This window comes from Conger conger, chromosome 9 (genome assembly GCF_963514075.1).
Source record: "Conger conger chromosome 9, fConCon1.1, whole genome shotgun sequence".
Classification (NCBI taxonomy): domain Eukaryota; kingdom Metazoa; phylum Chordata; class Actinopteri; order Anguilliformes; family Congridae; genus Conger; species Conger conger.
In genome coordinates, this window is record NC_083768.1 from 6355875 (window position 1) to 6377015 (window position 21141).

At 42.2% G+C, this 21141-nt stretch overlaps 1 protein-coding gene across 1 annotated transcript; it reads right to left on the reverse strand.

The window, feature by feature from the left end:
• Nucleotides 1–9673: 9673 nt before the first annotated feature.
• On the reverse strand, nucleotides 9674–17312 carry LOC133136736 (lithostathine-1-alpha-like). The gene is made up of 4 exons (XM_061254414.1): nucleotides 17215–17312; nucleotides 15830–15886; nucleotides 14621–14776; nucleotides 9674–11095 (listed from the first exon to the last, which is right to left on the reverse strand). The coding sequence occupies exons 2-4, from the start codon at nucleotides 15867–15869 to the stop codon at nucleotides 10728–10730; spliced, it is 564 nt and encodes a 187-aa protein (XP_061110398.1). The 5' UTR covers nucleotides 15870–15886; nucleotides 17215–17312; the 3' UTR covers nucleotides 9674–10727.
• Nucleotides 17313–21141: the final 3829 nt, after the last annotated feature.

Below are 21141 nucleotides of genomic sequence, written 5' to 3' on the forward strand. Positions count from 1 at the left end.
CAGTTATTTAGCTGAGGCTTTTATCCAAAGCAACTTACATTTGATAAGACTAAGATTAGACCAAGACAACCACTGGCCAGTCTCTGGCACAACCCTTATTAAAATTGGGGCGGCCTGTAGCGTAGTGGTTAAGAGACATGACTTTAAAATTGGGGTGACCTGTAGTGTAGTGGTTAAAGACCCGTACATGACTGAGACCCGCAGGATCGGTGGTTCGATCCCCAGTGTAGCCACGATAAGATTCGCACAGCTGTTGAGCCCTTGAGCAAGGCCCTTCACCCTGCATTGCTCCAAGGGGAGGATTGTCTCCTGCTTAGTCTAATCAACTGTACATCACTCTGGAAAAGAGCGTCTGCCAAATGCCATTAATGTAATGTAAAGAAACAATGCATTTAAACGAGCCGTTTGGAATCAACTTTATGACATCACAACTATACGGCCATTTGCACATGTCCACCTTCAGCAAGGCCCACTGTTCAGCTGGAACCAATCAAAGCGCACGGCCTGAAGCCTTCAGTTCATGGCAGAGCTAGCCAGCCAATCAGGACAGAGGCTCATTGATATTAATGAGCCTTAAAGTCACAGTCACTAAAACGGCCTGTTCTCGGTAAAGCTCGTGAGAGGCGCTGGAGAATGGACATGTAAAACTGGATTGTTTTAGGTTCTTAAAATCACACACACATCTTCTTACGGACATCAAGACCAAAAATGAAACACTGGAAAGGTGTACAATACGGCATAACAATACAATAATACCTTTAAGACACAGTGGCTCCTCCCCCTGCCCACAACCCCGCCCTCCTACCCTGTGTTCAGGTCCAGGTTATGCTGTTTCTGTGGATACTTCACCGAACGCGTTGAAAATTTTACACTGTGATTTACTCTGCTTATAGCACTCGCTGTGATGTAATGTAACGTAACGTCAATTATTATTTTATTTGACGAGGTCAATGCACATTGATAACACGTCCGCGAATGCGCCGGAGTTAGCCTGGGAGGCTAATGTTCGCCTGTAGACCTGTAATGTTCACCGGCAGAAGCGCCACCTGTCGACACCCGCGCTTCGTGTTTCTGAACGGCAATTTAACATCTGCAGGGCCGCTGGGAGGTTTTGTCCCTGGGCCCAAGCGAGGCACAGGACACAGGGTGTAACTATTTTAATCTGTTATATCAAAATATATTGTCATAAATATATTGCCAGCGCCCATACCATCATGCACCCTGCTCCTGCAAGTTAAGCAGGCGGGGCCAGGGTTAGTACTTGGATGGGAGACCTTGGAAAACTAAGATGGTGGCAGAAGTAGAAGTAGGAGCGACATTAGCTCAGGCAGAGAGAGCAGTCGTCTCATTGGCTCAGGCAGTAAGAGCAGTCGTCTCATTGGCTCAGGCAGTAAGAGCAGTCGTCTCATTGGCTCAGGCAGAAAGAGCAGTCGTCTCATTGGCTCAGGCAGTAAGAGCAGTCGTCTCATTGGCTCAGGCAGTAAGAGCAGTCGTCTCATTGGCTCAGGCAGTAAGAGCAGTCGTCTCATTGGCTCAGGCAGTAAGAGCAGTCGTCTCATTGGCTCAGGCAGAAAGAGCAGTCGTCTCATTGGCTCAGGCAGTAAGAGCAGTCGTCTCATTGGCTCAGGCAGTAAGAGCAGTCGTCTCATTGGCTCAGGCAGTAAGAGGCAGTCGTCTGGCAGTCGGGGGGTTGCCGGTTTGATCCCGCCCTGGGTGTGTCAAAGTGTCCCTGAGCAGGACACCTAACCCCCAATTGCTCCTGATGAGCTGGTTGGCGCCTTGCATGTTCACTTGCTGTTGGTGAGAGTGGGTGAATAAGAAGCATAAATTGTACACTGCTTTGGATAAGGGCACTTATATAAAATGCCAACAAGTAACCCCAATGCCCCAGTGCAGTAATAGGCACGTTGTGTCTTTCAGATGAGACGTTAAAACTGAGGTCCTGACTCACTGTGCTCATTAAAGATGACACTCTTTGCAAAGGGGGGGGGGGGGGGGGGTGTTCTGGTGTTCTGGCAAAATTCCCAGCCTGGCTCTTTCAACCCGCTACCTAATCATCCTCTGACCACCTTACTGGCTAAAAATCATTCTCTCCCTCTCCACCCCAGCTGGTGTGTGGTGAGCGCTCTGGCACAAAATGGCTGCCGTTGCATCACCCAGGTGGGTGCTGCACATCAGTGGTGGTTGTGGTGAGTTTCCCCCTCATCAATGTAAAGTGCTTTGAGTGTCTAGAAAGGCGCTATATAAAGGCAATGATCTATTGGAGGTGGTGGGGGTTCCAGTATATTTGATCAGAACCTTGAGATTGAACATAGGCCATGCTGGCACGTGTCAATTTATTTTGTATTTTAAACAACGTGTACAAGCAAAAACAGCATGCACAAAACGCACAGGAGATCAACACATTAGTATGAGTGAAATATTAGTATTAGTACCTGACAGTACTAAAACGATATAGTGAATTGACTGTTATAATTTTTTAAAAATGCCAAAAGCATCAACTAATTTCAATGGAAACCAAATGTATACAGTATATGGGGCACACCCAAAAGAGGTGCAGACTAGCGGACTAGCGGAGTATAAATGCAAAAACACTCCTAAAGTCACGCACTCAGGTTCCTGTTGGTTTTTTTTTTGTGGATTTTATAAAACACAGTAAGGAGGAACTTGAGTCTGCAACTTTTTTGTAATGGGAACCAATTAAAAAAAGAACGTTGCTGGCAGGCTAAACATACTCTGCTCTCTATTCACGAAAGTACACATATAAATAGTATAGTGCGTCGAAAGACATCACATTCTGAAAGTGTTCGGCCCTGATAGGTCAAAAATCACAACGAAGTATCCTCATCGGTCAAAGGGCTCAACTGTAATTTCATAACAGGACTGGCTAGCTGAATAACTGTGGGCCTCACACCAAGGAACCTCCCTGCTGCACAGGTTGTTTGGGGTTGTTCAACGGCAGTGCCCCAGCTGTAGGGCTGCACAATACATCGCATATTTATCGTCATGGAGATATGAACATGCACGATAAACACGTCACAAAAGACGGATGACGACAGAGGAAATAGATGAGGCTATTGAGGCCCCTCGGTCCAAAGGCCCGAGATTTATCCCAGTCGTAAAAGAACAACCTAGCTTCTCCCCAGACCAGAGCCCTGTTTCACAAAGCAGGAATACACAGCTAGCTGGATAACTGCACCAAGGAAAACAAGGAACATGGACTTGAAGTAAAAAAGAACTGTTCCAGGGTTTTACTCAGCGCAGTTATCCAGCTAACTCGGTAATCCTGCTTTGTGGGTTTTACTCAGTGCAGTTATCCAGCTAACTCGGTAATCCTGCTTTGTGGGTTTTACTCAGTGCAGTTATCCAGCTAACTCGGTAATCCTGCTTTGTGGGTTTTACTCAGTGCAGTTATCCAGCTAACTCGGTAATCCTGCTTTGTGGGTTTTACTCAGTGTAGTTATCCAGCTAACTCGGTAATCCTGCTTTGTGGGTTTTACTCAGTGCAATTATTCAGGTAACTCAGTAATCCTGCTTTGTGGAACACCCCTAGTTCTCTCTCCTCAGGAAAGCTGCTTTTTGGTTCACATTCATCATTGCCTTTAATGTTAGGCATTTGGTTAATGCCTCTCAATATGCTGTATGGTGTCCGAATTTGTTTCAGACCGACCATGCAGCTTGTTCAAAACTACACTAGACTTGTGCCACTGGCAGATTGAACAAAATAACTAAACATCTGCATACCCTCAAGTGCGAAAAACACTGCTTTTACTAAAATAATAATCATAATAAATATTGAAACTACTCTTCCAGGTTAGTTGCGTATCATCGCTGAAGACTGAGAACAAAGCATCTTACCGATTCTTTATGAATTCAGGATTTTGTGACAGGGCTGATAACACCTGGGACTCTTTTTTTTCTGATAATATATCGCAATTTCAGGCTTTGGCAGCGTCGTTCGTTACCTGCTCCTTCGTGTTCCCCGTGTCATTGGCTTAAAATGTCGAAAAAATGAAATAACCAGAAGCAATGCGATTTCATTCATTAAAATCGACACTGGCAATGACATATCCTACCAAAATAACGTAATTTATTGAATCATTTCTAGTTCCATAATGGCCCAAAGAAACAGTACGACTAACTTCAAGTTAAACGTTCACACATTTAGTGCATTTTTGCAGTCATTGCTTTTTTTTTTTGTTTCTCGTGCAAATACACAGATAGGAGAATTTTTAAAAGCAATATTCAATATTTTTTATAAGCGGCAACCGGCAGAAATTCCATGTGACCGCACACTTCTAAGAAATGTGTTATGACATAACAAACAAAAATGTATAGGCTACAGCCATTTTCTCGTACCCTACCTTTGAAATCATCCTAATATTAATTTTGTTACGACGCGATATAATTCCGAAATGGGCCACTGAACTGTGCCCAGTAAGTTGGGGAAACTGTAACTGTAAGAGCTAGACTACCTGTTGCATCCGTCTCCGCTCTATGATCATATCAAGTTATGATTCATAAATAATTATGAATACAATAATAAACATGGTTATTTTTCATTGCCTCGTCAACGTGGCCGTTGTAAAACACATACTGCATAAATTACTCACCCGAAAATGTCTGGATGGACCTCTAGAAGTTGTTTTTATGGTGATAAAATATAAGCTGCCGCTCAGTTCGTAGGCTACATCAACATTGCCGATTCCGGCGTCTGGCTGCAAAGATGCGCAGTCGTCTTTTCCTTGACAGCCCTAGGCCGAGCGATTGGTGTTATTTTTAACATCGATCGTAATTAGACAATTTAATAATTTCTCCGAGGTTCTACCGGAGAATTGTTCACCCGAGACCGAGAGAAGGCTGGCAGGGAGGGTCGCGGGGTCTATGCGGTAGCGAAAGAGAGAGCAGGTTTCCCGGATTCCTGTCAGCCCCTTCCTCACCCCTCCCTTTCTCCTCTCTTTGTATTTAACAAGAGCGCGAGCGCGGCCTGCGTGGCGGCCTCTTCCTCTGTTCTATGCGGCAGTGATGTCTGTCCGTCCGTCCGTCCGATCGCCAGTCCCCGTCTCGACAGGGCTTCGCAATAATTAATGACTTTGTGTGCGGCGCATGACAGGGGAGGGGGGTGGAACTGTCCTCGTTGTGGCTGGAGGCTGTTTTTGCCCGATCGGTTGCTTTGCGAAGAGCTGGGGGCGATGCAAAAACACAAGTAACTTTGAAGTGGGTAAATATGTGTTAATCTGAGCATGGCCACCTTCCCCTTCGCGGCGGCGTTCGGCAACACCGGTGGGTCTGGCCTCGTCCATGTTCCCGTCTCTCTGACGCAGTGCTCGGAGCGCGTTGTGTCGACATTCTCTGATTAAAATAGCCTATTTTCCCAATATGAATCCCTTCAAACTGACGTGTACACTTTGGTCTCGAAATTCTTTTATTGGGTATCAATTTCCATACCACGATCCGCGTACGTCCGGGACCTGGTCACCCATTTTTACGCCAGTGAAGTCAATCAAACCACCACACCCAGCAAACGAGGAACCAGTCCCGTTTCCTGAATAAAACCTGAGCCGGAACAGGACAGGAGCGCGATGGAAAGTAACATGACAGCTTATTGCATTTAGAATAATATTTTATAAGGAAAAAAGAAAAAACATGAATTATTACTTTTTGTTATTTATTGGAAAAGACAACCAAGACAACTACAATATGTATCTAGCAGCCAGTATTGTATCAGACTTAAAAGGCTGATGCACACATATAGTTCAAATGGGATATGAGTGGTGTATGAGTAATGATTAAAAACCGAAAAAAAAAAACGTGCAAGTACTAACGTTGTATTAATCACACGCCATTCAAATGAATGCATGTTTGTGTTTTTAGAAATGCTATGAACCTATTAAAAAATAAGAGTGTTAGTGATTAGCTACGACATAGTGCTGCTCATCTGTGGATTTTAAGCAACCATCACTAAAGCTAAAATAGTTTTTAATTCCAAATTGTATATAATTGTGTGAGTGTGAGTGTGTGAGTGTGTTAACCTTTTAACCAGTTAACCTTTTTTTAAATTGGATAAAAATGATATTTTGTATGATATATTACAATGTTCTATTTTGGCGGGATTAAATAGTAAACATGCAATAAACATAATGCTATGTTTTCAGAAGTCCTGTTCCAACTTTGCTTGTGTTGTATGGGTGTATTTTGATCCTCAAATCAATATAGATAATGAAATAGGCCCAAGTCTATATCTTTGTTGAAGTCTTAGCACTTGAAATACTTCCCTCTAGGGTCTTTCAGCACACTTGTCCCTGGTTATGTGCATGCACTTCGTTGAACAATGCTCTGGATAAGAGCATCTGCCAAATGGCAACAATTTAAATGAAATGTCATGTCTGAAAGCATGCTTTTTCAGTGAAAACATATCAAGTGCAAAGTATTACTAAATTGCTAAACTCACATTGAACAGTAGACAGTGAGAGAGAGTGAGAGAGAGAGAGAGAGAGAGGGGGAGAGAGAGAGAGAGAGAGAGAGAGAGAAACCTGGACTTGAAATGTTTTAAAGAAGCCACCTCCTAGGCCAGATATACAACCATCAATCAATCAATCAATCAATCAATCAATTTCTCTCTAGACTTTAATTCAGTATTGATAAAAAGGTGACCATTCAAATCACAGCTAATACAATCATTTACAGCAGTACCCAAATTACAAGGAACCCAAAACCCAAAAGTACCCAAATTACAGAGGAACCCAAAACCTGAAGCAGTTTAAAACAATAATGTGAAGACTGGAGCAATTGGTGTATTTTTTTCTTTATAATTATTAGTAATTATAAATTTATTATTATTATGATTTACACGTGAACTCCTAACCCAGGACAGACCATGATGTAAGAATCCATCAGTTACAGAAAATTTCAAATGAATTCCTGCTAATTGAGAATGTTTGGGAAGAATAAACCTTTGTTGTTTGATAAACACAAGGTGAGTGTTTCTATACTATTGTTGATATACAGAGAATATATAGGTGTTTATGAAGGTGTGTTGCTATAGTATTATTGATATACAGAGAATATACACACAGTGAGCACTTTATTAGGTATTTATTAGACTTATTTTTTAGACTTATTGAGTTTTCTGCTGCTGTAGCCTATCCACTTAAGAGGTTTGACACATTGTGTGTTCAGAGATGCTCTTCTGCATACCACTGTTGTAATGCATGGTTTTGCATAAAATCCTAGGATCAGCAGGTACAGAAATCCTCAAACCAGCCCATCTGGCACCAACAATCATGGCATGGTCAAAATCATTGAGATCACATTGTATCCCCATTCTGATTTTATGCATTGCACTGCTGCCACACGATTGGCTGAGTAGATAATCACAGAGTAGACCAAGAGTGTAGAATACATAGACATACAGGTGTTCCTAGTATAGTGCTCAGTGAGTGTATAGGTGTTTATGAAGGTGTGCTGCTATATTGTTGTTGATATACAGAGAACATATAGGTGTTTAACAGGGTGTGTTGATATAATATTGTGAATATTCAAAGTGTATATAGGTGTTTAACAGGGTGTGTTGATATAATATTGTGAATATTCAGAGTGTATATAGGTGTTTAACCGAGTGTGTTGATATAATATTGTGAATATTCAGAGTGTATATAGGTGTTTAACAGGGTGTGTTGATATAATATTGTGAATATTCAGAGTGTATATAGGTGTTTAACAGGATGTGTTGATATAATATTGTGAATATTCAGAGTGTATATAGGTGTTTAACAGGGTGTGTTGATATAATATTGTGAATATTCAGAGTGTATATAGGTGTTTAACAGGATGTGTTGATATAATATTGTGAATATTCAGAGTGTATATAGGTGTTTAACAGGGTCTGTTGATATAATATTGTGAATATTCAGAGTGTATATAGGTGTTTAACAGGGTGTGTTGATATAATATTGTGAATATTCAGAGTGTACATAGGTGTTTAAAAGGGTGTGTTGATTGATATAATATTGTGAATATTCAGAGTGTATATAGGTGTTTAACAGGGTGTGTTGATATAATATTGTGAATATTCAGAGAACATAGAGGTGTTTAACAGGGTGTGTTGATATAATATTGTGAATATTCAGAGTGTGTATATAGGTGTTTAACCGAGTGTGTTGATATAATATTGTGAATATTCAGAGTGTATATAGGTGTTTAACAGGGTGTGTTGATATAATATTGTGAATATTCAGAGTGTATATAGGTGTTTAACAGGGTGTGTTGATATAATATTGTGAATATTCAGAGTGTATATAGGTGTTTAACAGGGTGTGTTGATTGATATAATATTGTGAATATTCAGAGTGTATATAGGTGTTTAACAGGGTGTGTTGATATAATATTGTGAATATTCAGAGTGTATATAGGTGTTTAACAGGGTGTGTTGATATAATATTGTGAATATTCAGAGTGTATATAGGTGTTTAACCGACTGTGTTGATATAATATTGTGAATATTCAGAGTGTATATAGGTGTTTAACAGGATGTGTTGATATAATATTGTGAATATTCAGAGTGTACATAGGTGTTTAAAAGGGTGTGTTGATTGATATAATATTGTGAATATTCAGCGTGTATATAGGTGTTTAACAGGGTGTGTTGATATAATATTGTGAATATTCAGTGTGTATATAGGTGTTTAACCGAGTGCGTTGATATAATATTGTGAATATTCAGAGTGTATATAGGTGTTTAACAGGGTCTGTTGATATAATATTGTGAATATTCAGAGTGTATATAGGTGTTTAACAGGGTGTGTTGATTGATATAATATTGTGAATATTCAGAGTGTATATAGGTGTTTAACAGGATGTGTTGATATAATATTGTGAATATTCAGAGTGTATATAGGTGTTTAACAGGGTGTGTTGATATAATATTGTGAATATTCAGTGTGTATATAGGTGTTTAACCGAGTGTGTTGATATAATATTGTGAATATTCAGAGTGTATATAGGTGTTTAACAGGGTCTGTTGATATAATATTGTGAATATTCAGAGTGTATATAGGTGTTTAACAGGGTGTGTTGATTGATATAATATTGTGAATATTCAGAGTGTATATAGGTGTTTAACAGGATGTGTTGATATAATATTGTGAATATTCAGAGTGTATATAGGTGTTTAACAGGGTCTGTTGATATAATATTGTGAATATTCAGAGTGTATATAGGTGTTTAACAGGGTGTGTTGATATAATATTGTGAATATTCAGAGTGTATATAGGTGTTTAACAGGGTGTGTTGATATAATATTGTGAATATTCAGAGTGTATATAGGTGTTTAACAGGATGTGTTGATATAATATTGTGAATATTCAGAGTGTATATAGGTGTTTAACAGGGTGTGTTGATATAATATTGTGAATATTCAGAGTGTATATAGGTGTTTAACAGGGTGTGTTGATATAATATTGTGAATATTCAGAGTGTATATAGGTGTTTAACAGGGTGTGTTGATATAATATTGTGAATATTCAGAGTGTATATAGGTGTTTAACAGGATGTGTTGATTGATATAATATTGTGAATATTCAGAGTGTATATAGGTGTTTAACAGGATGTGTTGATATAATATTGTGAATATTCAGAGTGTATATACGTGTTTAACAGGATGTGTTGATTGATATAATATTGTGAATATTCAGAGTGTATATAGGTGTTTAACAGGATGTGTTGATATAATATTGTGAATATTCAGAGTGTATATAGGTGTTTAACAGGGTGTGTTGATATAATATTGTGAATATTCAGAGTGTATATAGGTGTTTAACAGGGTGTGTGTCGCTACGGACACACATAGTGCATGTACAGTGAGCTCTGTAAGTATTTGGACAGTAACACAATTGAAAAATGCCTCTAATTCCTACACATTACACTTGCTATGGATGTACATATCCTCAAATTATACCTGACATACTGTCTGTACTGTAATATGCATTTTCATACATATGGAGTAAACTGTGTAGGAGTCCTTTAAAATTGTGTCACTGTCCAAATCCTTTGCGTGCCATGACTTCCTAATGTCCGTGACCTATCAACATCATCAGAGTCGGGATATCTTATTTTCAGGTTGTCCTACAAGCGATCATGGCATGCAAAAGATATGCAACCAAATATTTTAAAAATGACTATTTTAATCGATGATTATGTAAATTTGTCCAATTATTTTTGAGCCCCTAAAATTGGGTTGGGTGGGGCTGTGTATGAAAAGGGCTGTAATTCCTACAGCGTTCAGCCGATCTGTATGTAAACACCCTCAAATTAAAGCTGAAAGTTTTAGCTCATACTTTGAGCTCATTCATTCACTTCCAACGCCAATATCCTGTGAAAGACAGCTAAAATAACAATAACTTTGTCAATGTCCAACTATTTATGGATCTGACTGTATGTGTACTGTAGGTGTGTACAATGTGTATGTTGGTATACTTTTACAGAGTGTGTATATTTGCTATAGGTGTGTAAAGGTGTGTGTGTTGATAAAGTGTTACGGACCTACAGCGTGTATATGTGCCGTAGGTGTGTACAGGGTATATGTTACTATACTTTTAAAGACCTACAGAGTGTGTATATATGCTATAGGTGTGTGAAGGTGTGTGTGTTGATAAAGTGTTATGCACCTACAGAGTGTATATGTGCCGTAGGTGTGTACAGGGTATATGTTGCTATCCAGGGTGTGGTCTTCAAGGTGTTACCTCAGGCTCTCTCTCTTTCTTTTCGCAGATGAAGTTGAACTTCTCCGTCTTCGACTGATTAACCCACCGTTGCTCGCCAGCAGATTCCACCGCCCCTGTATGCCCGCTCACGTCGTGCAGGTGCCACAAGGACTTGCGTTGGCACAATCCTTCCCCGCTGACCCAGTGCCAGTGGTGCAGGGCACAGGAGAACCGCAGGCCCAGCCACACGTAATCCGTGCTGGCGTTCCGGGCCCGCCTCTTCACCCAGTGCTCGTCGGTCTCCCTGGAAACCGAGACCAGGTCGGAATGGTTCCGCCGGCAGTAGTCCAGCGCCTCGTCCCAGGTCTTGTTCTCCTTCACCAGGACGAGGTTATCTGAGGGGAGGAACGAAGAAGCCAAACACAGTTCCCGAAAAGTGAGACACGAGCGATGGAATGGCGAACGGCGTCGGATCTGGGGGCGCTTCACTCTGGCCTCTCCGCTTTATCCACAGGCTAAAAGCTCTTGGCTTCAGGGCTGTCAGAGACTATGCCTGCCTGGCTCTTTGGACTCTGTCTCTCTTAGATTGCATGATATCTGTACCTCTGCCCTGTTGGGACGGACAATTTGGTTTTTGAAACCCTGCCTGACTTTCGGATTACGCTCCGTCTGCCCCTTGATCTGCCTTTATCATAACAGGGTCCGGCCTGTAGCGTCATGGTCAAGGTACACGACTGGGACCCGCAAGGTCGCCGGTTCGATCCCGGGTGTAGCCAAAATAAGATCCGCACAGCCGTTGGGCCCTTGAGCGAGGCCCTGAACCCTGCGTTGCTCCAGGGGAGGGCTGTATCCTGCTTAGTCTAATCAACTGTACGTCGCCCTGGATAAGAGCGTCTGTCAAATGCCAATAATGTAATGTAATGTAATATTAAAGCTGTTTTTCTCATTACCCCTGAGTCTGCACTCGGTTCCTCTGTCCCACAATCCTAACAAATAGAAACCTATGGGGGAAAATTCAGGGCACCAAAAAATTCAGTGTAATAACTCAACACACATGCCCAGTTGTGTTTCACACGCCCGATCACATGCACAATGTAATGGTGCGACTCGACAGATGAACTGCTTGTCCCCGGTTATGGGCACGCACTCTGTCCGTTATTGTTGTTGTATTACGTTGCTCTGGATAAGAGCCAAATGTCGTTAATGTAATGCACCAGCGGTTTGATGAACCGGTACAAACCGCTGGTGCAGTTTGCGGAACAAGGGTGCAAACATGTGATGACAGAGCGATCTGGCAATTGGCAATTGGTGAAACTATCAATTGGCAAAACTAGTTGCTCGAAACCTGGCCACTTGGTGCCTACTTGGGTTGCATATTTCTACAATACTAAATCGAGCTCAGTGTACACTCTGTAACACAGCATTAGGAAATTATGAATGAGTGTTGTAATAACAGGTGAACGAGTGAGTGTTGTTATAACAAGTGAACAAGTGAGTGTTGTTATAACACAGGTGAATGAGTGAGTGTTGTTATAACACAGGTGAATGAGTGAGTGTTGTTATAACACAAGTGAAAGAGTGAGTGTTGTTATAACAGGTGAATGAGTGAGTGTTGAAAACAGAGGAGTTCTAGAATTTGTTTTTAAAAAATCGGAGGGGGGTGGGATCAGAGGGCAAGCTCAACTGGAGGATGGGAAGCTGGGGATAACCGTTGATAATCTGACCCCTGACCCCTGCGGTAGGAGACAGACAAGTGGACTCACCGTGGTAGCAGACAAATTTTTTTGTTCTATCGCATGGTCTTTCACGCCATTTTCCTGAGGCAGTTAATACAGCGCAGAGCTTTTGATTTGTTCCATGTTCGGGATTGGATTGTAAAATTCTTTTCCTCATCCAGAAGTAGCTGGGTGTGCTCTGGTCTGACCACTCCCACTTTCTGAAAAGACCGCTCCAAAAATCATCGAAACAATTGGGAAGCACACCCATCAGGATACTCTTGAGAGCTTCAGCCTCAGTGCTGTTCCTTACGCTAACCAGGTCTGTGTGTGTTTTTCTGCAGTACTGCTGAGCCTCCTCCCAGGTCTTGCTCACTGATATTGGGATGTATTTTTCAGTAGAACTTTCTGTAAAGACACAGCAGATTCTGTTGAGTGAGTAACTGAGCTCTGTAATAACACAGGTGAACAAGTGAGTGTTGTTATAACACAGGTGAATGAGTGAGTGTTGTAATAACAGGTGAAAGAGTGAGTGTTGTTATAACAGGTGAATGAGTGAGTGTTGTTATAACAGGTGAATGAGTGAGTTTTGTTATAACACAGGTGGATGGGTGAGTGTTGTTATAACACAGGTGAACAAGTGAGTGTTGCGATAACACAGGTGAATGAGTGAGTGTTGTAATAACAGGTGAATGAGTGAGTTTTGTTATAACACAGGTGGATGGGTGAGTGTTGTTATAACACAGGTGAATGAGTGAGTGTTGTTATAACACAGGTGAATGAGTGAGTGTTGTAGTAACAGGTGAATGAGTGAGTGTTGTTATAACAGGAGAATGAGTGAGTTTTGTTATAACACAGGTGGATGGGTGAGTGTTGTTATAACACAGGTGAATGAGTGAGTGTTGTTATAACACAGGTGAATGAGTGAGTGTTGTAATAACAGGTGAATGAGTGAGTGTTGTTATAACACAGGTGAATGAGTGAGTGTTGTAATAACAGGTGAATGAGTGAGTGTTGTTATAACAGGTGAATGAGTGAGTTTTGTTATAACACAGGCGGATGGGTGAGTGTTGTTATAACACAGGTGAATGGGTGAGTGTTGTTATAACACAGGTGAATGAGTGAGTGTTGTTATAACACAGGTGAATGGGTGAGTGTTGTTATAACACAGGTGAATGAGTGAGTGTTGTAATAACAGGTGAATGGGTGAGTGTTGTTATAACGCAGGTGACTTAATGAGCAATGTCATGATCCACAAATTCGTGGAATGTTTTCTCGACTATCACAGTGAGGCTGTAAAACATGCTGACCAATCAGGGAGCTGTCCATACAGTTAGTGAGCAATTTATTAGGTAGACCTGTACACCAGTTTGTTAATGCAAATATTTATTCAGCCAATCATGTCAGAGAAACTAAACGCATTAAAGCATGCACACGTGGTCAGGAGGTCCAGCTGTTATTCAGACCAAATGTGATCTAAGTTACTTTTGGATTGTGGATTGATTCATGATGCCAGGCAAGGTGGTTTGAGTATCTCAGAAACTACTGATCTCCTGGGGTTTTCACACACAACAGTCTCTAGAGTTTGCAGAGAATAGTGCTAAAAACAAAAACTAAGACCATAGTCTAATAAATACCAAATAAAGTGCCCACTGAGTGTACACATTTCCTTGTAGACTGTACAGAAGTTGTTTACAGCAGCCGTTCAATATAAATAAATGCTATGATATGTAGGCCTATGAAATGGGACTTTGGTCTCTGTGTTTACAAAACTGTGTGTGTGTGGTGTGTGGTGTGTGGTGTGTGGTGTGTGGTGTGTGGTGTGTGGTGTGTGGTGTGTGGTGTGTGGTGTGTGTGTGTGTGTGTGTGTGTGTGTGTGTGTGTGTGTGCGCTTAAAAGGTATAAAACATGTGTGAATGGCCTCATTCTTATGAAGGATTTGCTCTGGATACTACAGAACACGCTGCTGAGCCTGTAATGAGATCAGCCAGGCCTACTCACCATTGCAGCATATGAAGCATTTCTGGTTGGAACAGTCAAAATCATGTAACTTCCTTTCACTTTTCCTAAATGCTCCACAGCTCTCATTGCGTGTATTGGTGTTTGGTTGACCTGGACCCCAGAGTAAATGTGTGGTGCCACCTTGGTCTGGCATTGACCACTGCCATTGGCTATACAGTCCTATCCAGGCATTTTCATTATTGCGAATGTCTTTTTCCAGCTGTGTGAGGTCCGCTTGGTCATATATTATGGCTAAGTCAGTGTAGAACTCTCTGCAGTAACTCTGTGCTTGATCCCAGGTGGTCCTGTTGTGCACAATGTGGTACGGACCACGGAGGCAGGAATGTAGTGTGCAGAGTCCTGTGGAATACAGGACACACACCAGCACACACACACACACACACACACACACACACAGGCATAAATGCACGCAAGCATGCACACACACAAACACAGGCATACATGCATGCATGCATGCACACACACAGGCAAACACACACACACACACACACACACACACACTCAGTGAGGGCTGTATATAGTCCATACACACAAACAGTGTTGGATGCACTGGTCAAAAGACAGGCATACTGAGGATGGTTGAATGCACTGTATTCATAATCTACAGTGGGCTCCAAAGTCTGAGACCGCCGGTTAAAATGCTTATATTTTTCATTATTTTCCATTTCTGTAAAAACTGATGATTCATGTTATCCCAGCATTATTTGACAATGTTCCAAAGAGCATCTTGTGACGTTACTAAATGCTTGGCTTTTGTCAGTCTTCAGGTGCCCCCATCAATGCTCAATGGGGTTGAGGTCAGATGGATTGTCCAGTGCTCCTTGCTCTTCTTTGGTCTTCGAGTAGTTCTTGCAAAGCTTTGAAATAACTTTAATCAGTTTAATTTATTTTCAAAATCCCAAAACTTTCTGTTTATTTCCAGGATCCCCTCCAAATTTTCATTATGGTCTCAGACATTTGGACTCTATTTGTTTTCCAACCCAGGTAAAAATGTCTAAACACCTGTCCACACCAAGAACTATAAGAGTAACGGTAACAATAATGATGTCGTTTTCATTGATCTAACTCAAGGGGATGGCGGAGTGCGCACTGCTAATACAACGACACCGACGGTGACAAACGATATCAGTGGGATACCTTTGAGAGCGGTTTTTTTTTTTCGTTCACCAGTGTGGATGCTCACATTGTTATCGTTACAGTTATAGTTCTCTGTGTGGACAGAAGTACAGTCACTGTTCCAGAACTCCATTGCATTCAGAGTTGGCAGCAGAGATTGTTACATCAGCATTAGAATGGTCACACGCGTTCAACACTCCAACCACATACGCATTTCTGGCCTTAATGATGACTGTGACGCTATGATGTCACATACAGGTGTGGCTCTGCACTGACCTGAGAGCAGCAGGAACGCAAACATCCTTTTTTGCCCCATGACTGCAGATTGGTACCCTGCACAAACAGGGACACAGATACGTTTTACAGAATAATCATTATAGCACGCACACACGCACGCACGGACGCACATAGAATGGAGGTTCTGTCTTAACTGCCATTAAGTGACCGTCTTCACAAGTATTTTATTCTTGAATTAAGATATTATTTTTTAGTCTTGAGATCTTTATTTTTTTTTTATCTCAAGTAGAACATATTAGCTTGTTTTAAGTTAACCTCTTAATGTATGCTCAACAAGCTAAAGTTTCTTATCGCATTGGCGAATCTTAAAATGAGCAATACGGTCTAACTTAATTTGTAATATTCGCATCGTATTTAGCAAACAAAAGTAGAAGTAGAAGAAACACAATACAAGACTAAAATACTATTCATAGTTGTGGTTTTTGCAGTGTTGATAATTATATTAGCTGGTATATGGTCTTTAGCTGAGGTTGGTCATTCTATTTCTTTTTTCTATTTGTTGTCAGGGGGAAAAACAGATCAAAATGTCTGAATGGCAGCTATTGATTGTGAATGCGACATAACCATCCAAGAGAGTGATATGGGAATCCTATTCCAATTAAATGCGAATGAGGCAACGGCTCACCAATGCAGGCCAGCACCATCACTTCTTAATTCAGAAATATGAATGCACATCGCTATTGAATTGTTTTTAATGAACTTGCACAGTTTGGGCAGAGGGCAAACGTAATTTCCTGCATTCTGGGGGCATAGTATACCATACAGGCTGCCGTACTATACGGCGGCCCTAATATAAAACAGTTTTTTCATTCATGGTCAAAATATAAACAGTGGCTAGCTTTCCATAACTTCTTGCAGAACAAAATTTGCCAGGATGAACTCCAGAGTTTTGAATTTAAGTACCACAATTAATGGGGTGGCCTGTAGCGTAGTGGTTAAGGTAAATGACTGGGGACACGCAACCACAAACGTGGTTAGTCTAATCAACTGTACGTCGCTCTGGATAAGAGCGTCTGTCAAATGCCAATAATATAGTATAATGTAATGGTAATGTAATGTAATTTGAATTTAATCGCATACGTGAGTCTAGAATTGTTCGGTTTGCGCTGAACCGAAAGTCAGCTACTGAAGGAAAGATTCGTTTTTTACAGCCGTGACAAAGTAGTCTCTTCTGACCGCAAGAAGGTAGAGCAAACGCAACAACTGACTTTGCCACTGCCGACGGTGACGGATAAGGCAGTAACGAGGCATAACTACTAGTAGAGCCAATCAGAGTACGGGAGGATTAAACTCGCCAAGAGGAGGACATTATTATTTCAGAATAAAAAAGACCAAACATGTATGAAATGAAAAGCGTAACTGACCTCAAGATGTTCCTCTTGTAATGTGCTGGAAGGTTTTCAGTTTTTGTGTTATTTCATCTCTTGCTCTCTCTTGCTCGCTCTCCCTCTCTCTGCCTGTCTCTCTTCCACTCCGGTATATATACACGAACGTTTCTCTATATTTGCGAGAATAGACTTCCGTAATTGTATACTGCTATTTCACTAGCTGATCTTATCTGTGGCTAAATGTAAATTCATGCTTGCTCATGCATGTCTCTTTGTTGTTTTACTTGTGGTGTATTACATGATCAACACAAAGGCCCAGATGAGTAATTTTCGCTGGCATATAATAATAATAATTTGTCCAAAGCGACTTACAGTTGATTATGTTAACATGACATTACATTACATACGACATCATTTTTTATTTTAACGCAACCGAATTTTAGGACAAGGTATTGGGAAACATTTTCATTTGCTTCAATTTCAGACCAGTTACTGAGTTCAACTTGTTACTATGCACAACATGTTTGTAAAGTGACTGCTTTATTGGATCAGAAACACAGCCAGGCATACACAGGTCAGAACCAGGGTCCATTTCCACTTATCAGTTTCATGGATTGGTCTGGGAATGGCACCTTTTCAAACTCTACCTTAGTCCTCCCTCCTGATTTCCCCTGCCCCTCCTTTCTGATATCCCTATCCTTCTTGTCCTGTCTTGTTTATGTCGTGTACACGTTACACCATTTTTAAATTGTATCTTTACTTATTTGTTTGGCTGCTTTTGTATTCTTTTTATCCATGGTAAGGCGACCTTGGGTGTCTTGAAAGGCATCTCAAATAACATTTATTATTATTATTATTATTACCCCTCCTGAGACAGAACCCAGAACCCACAACCCCCCCATACCATTCCTGAGCATCCTAGCAATTCAGTGGTCAAAGGTCACCATCAAAGGTCATCACACCCCTCAGATCCCTATAATCTCCTACCCCACACACTCACCTGCAGCGAGACGGGTATAAATACACCTGTACACACACTCACCTGCAGCGAGACGGGTATAAATACACCTGTACACACACTCACCTGCAGCGAGAAAGGTATACACCTGTACATACACACTCACCTGCAGTCATCCAGACAGGTATAGAACAGTACACACAAACACCTGCAGTTAGACAGGTATACATACACCTGTACACACACACACACACCTGCAGCGACAGGTAAACGCCTGTACACACACTCACCTGCAGCGACAGGTAAACACCTGTACACACACACACACCTGCAGCGACAGGTAAACGCCTGTACACACACTCACCTGCAGCGACAGGTAAACGCCTGTACACACACACACCTGCAGCGACAGGTAAACACCTGTACACACACACACCTGCAGCGACAGGTAAACACCTGTACACACACTCACCTGCGTTGTTCTGTGAGACATGCAAAACACTGTCCAGGAAATGAACAGCAGAGAAACAAAGACAGTAATTCAGTGCGTCTCCCGTCTCATCTGCGGCCTGTAGACATACAGGCATGCAAAGCAAACCACGGGACAAGTCCAAAACATATTACCTCCATCCAGGAAACTCAAAATGTCCTAGGGCCTTACAGCCAGGAGTGTTAGAGTACAGCTTTGGACAAATGAATAGGTTTCATAATAGATTATGAGACAGTATGCACTCAGTGAGCACTTTATTAGGTATGTTTTTTTTTTGCTGTAGCCTATCCACTTAAAGTTGTAATGTGTGATTATTTGCGTTACTGTCACCTTCCTGTCAGCTTTGACCAGTTTTGCCATTCTCCACTGATGTCTCATTAACGAGCCGTTTCTGTCCGCAGAACTGCTGCTCACTGGATTTTCAAAACGTTTTTTGCACCATTCTTTGCAAACTCTAGAGACTAGTGTGCATGAAAATACCAGATCAGCAGTTTCCCAGAACCACCAACAATCATTCCACAGTCACTTAATTAACATTTTTTCCCCAATTCTGATGGTTAAGGTGAACATTGACTGAAGCTCCTGACCCGTATCTTTACAATTGTATGCATTGGCACTGCTGCCACACGATTGGCTGATTAGATAACTAGGTGTAATAAAGTAAAAATGTTCCTAATAAAGTGTAGTATGGTAATCCGTTCCTTTCAATTTTGTAAACAAATTTGTACAGGATCACTGGCTCCAGTGCATAGGTCCTGGTACCTTAGTAAAAAAAAGTACTACTTTTCCAAAATGGTTCCTGGTTCTTCCGTTGGAAAAAGGACCTGAAAACGTTCCAGCCATGGACGACAGTTACTGTGGCAGAGACGATAGAAATTTGACCAAAATATTTCTGCTAAAAAAAAATCACCTGCACAGTGTTACAGCGTCACATTACACCAGTACAATACAGCACAAGTAATCAAAACGGTAGTCTTGAAATAGTTCAGCCATTTGAAGCTGGTGATTTTATACACTGCTATAGGATCTCTAGATGAGCGTGGTAATAATAATCGGCGCCACAACGCTCCCACTGAGAGGGCGAACGAGAGCCATTAATAGTAAAGCCATGCTCAAGGGCCGCACGACTGTGCTGATCTTATGGTGGCTACACCGGGGATCGAACCACTAGGCTACAGGCCACCCCAGTCATGTACCTTAACCACTACGCTACAGGCCACCCCAGTCATGTACCTTAACCACTAGGCTACAGGCCACCCCAGTCATGTACCTTAACCACTACGCTACAGGCCACCCCAGTCATGTACCTTAACCACTACGCTACAGGCCACCCCAGTCATGTACCTTAACCACTAGGCTACAGGCCACCCCAGTCATGTACCTTAACCACTACGATACAGGCCACCCCAGTCATGTACCTTAACCACTACGCTACAGGCCACCCCAGTCATGTACCTTAACCACTACGCTACAGGCCACCCCAGTCATGTACCTTAACCATTACGATACAGGCCACCCCAGTCATGTACCTTAACCACTACGCTACAGGCCGCCCCAGTCATGTACCTTAACCACTAGGCTACAGGCCGCCCCAGTCATGTACCTTAACCACTAGGCTACAGGCCGCCCCAGTCATGTACCTTAACCACTAGGCTACAGGCCGCCCCAGTCATGTACCTTAACCACTAGGCTACAGGCCGCCCCAGTCATGTACCTTAACCACTAGGCTACAGGCCGCCCCAGTCATGTACCTTAACCATTACGCTACAGGCCGCCCCAGTCATGTACCTTAACCACTACGCTACAGGCCACCCCAGTCATGTACCTTAACCACTACGCTACAGGCCACCCCAGTCATGTACCTTAACCACTACGCTACAGGCCACCCCAGTCATGTACCTTAACCACTACGCTACAGGCCACCCCAGTCATGTACCTTAACCACTACGCTACAGGCCACCCCAGTCATGTACCTTAACCATTACGCTACAGGCCACCCCAGTCATGTACCTTAACCACTAGGCTACAGGCCGCCCCAGTCATGTACCTTAACCACTAGGCTACAGGCCGCCCCAGTCATGTACCTTAACCACTAGGCTACAGGCCGCCCCAGTCATGTACCTTAACCACTAGGCTACAGGCCGCCCCAGTCATGTACCTTAACCACTAGGCTACAGGCTGCCCCAGTCATGTACCTTAACCACTACGCTACAGGCCGCCCCAGTCATGTACCTTAACCACTACGCTACAGGCCGCCCCCGTCATGTACCTTAACCACTAGGCTACAGGCCGCCCCAGTCATGTACCTTAACCACTAGGCTACAGGCCACCCCAGTCATGTACCTTAACCACTAGGCTACAGGCCGCCCCAGTCATGTACCTTAACCACTAGGCTACAGGCCGCCCCAGTCATGTACCTTAACCACTACACTACAGGCTGCCCCAGTCATGTACCTTAACCACTACGCTACAGGCCGCCCCAGTCATGTACCTTAACCACTACACTACAGGCCAC

Excerpts from the sequence above, each read along its gene's own strand:
- LOC133136736 (XM_061254414.1), bottom strand. The coding sequence starts at position 15,869 with ATGGGGCAAAAAAGGATGTTTGCGTTCCTGCTGCTCTCAG. Across the intron at positions 14,777-15,829 it reads TGCGTTCCTGCTGCTCTCAG|GACTCTGCACACTACATTCC; the intron begins GTCAGTGCAGAG and ends TGTATTCCACAG. Across the intron at positions 11,096-14,620 it reads ACAGCTGGAAAAAGACATTC|ATAACCTCGTCCTGGTGAAG; the intron begins GCAATAATGAAA and ends TCCTCCCCTCAG.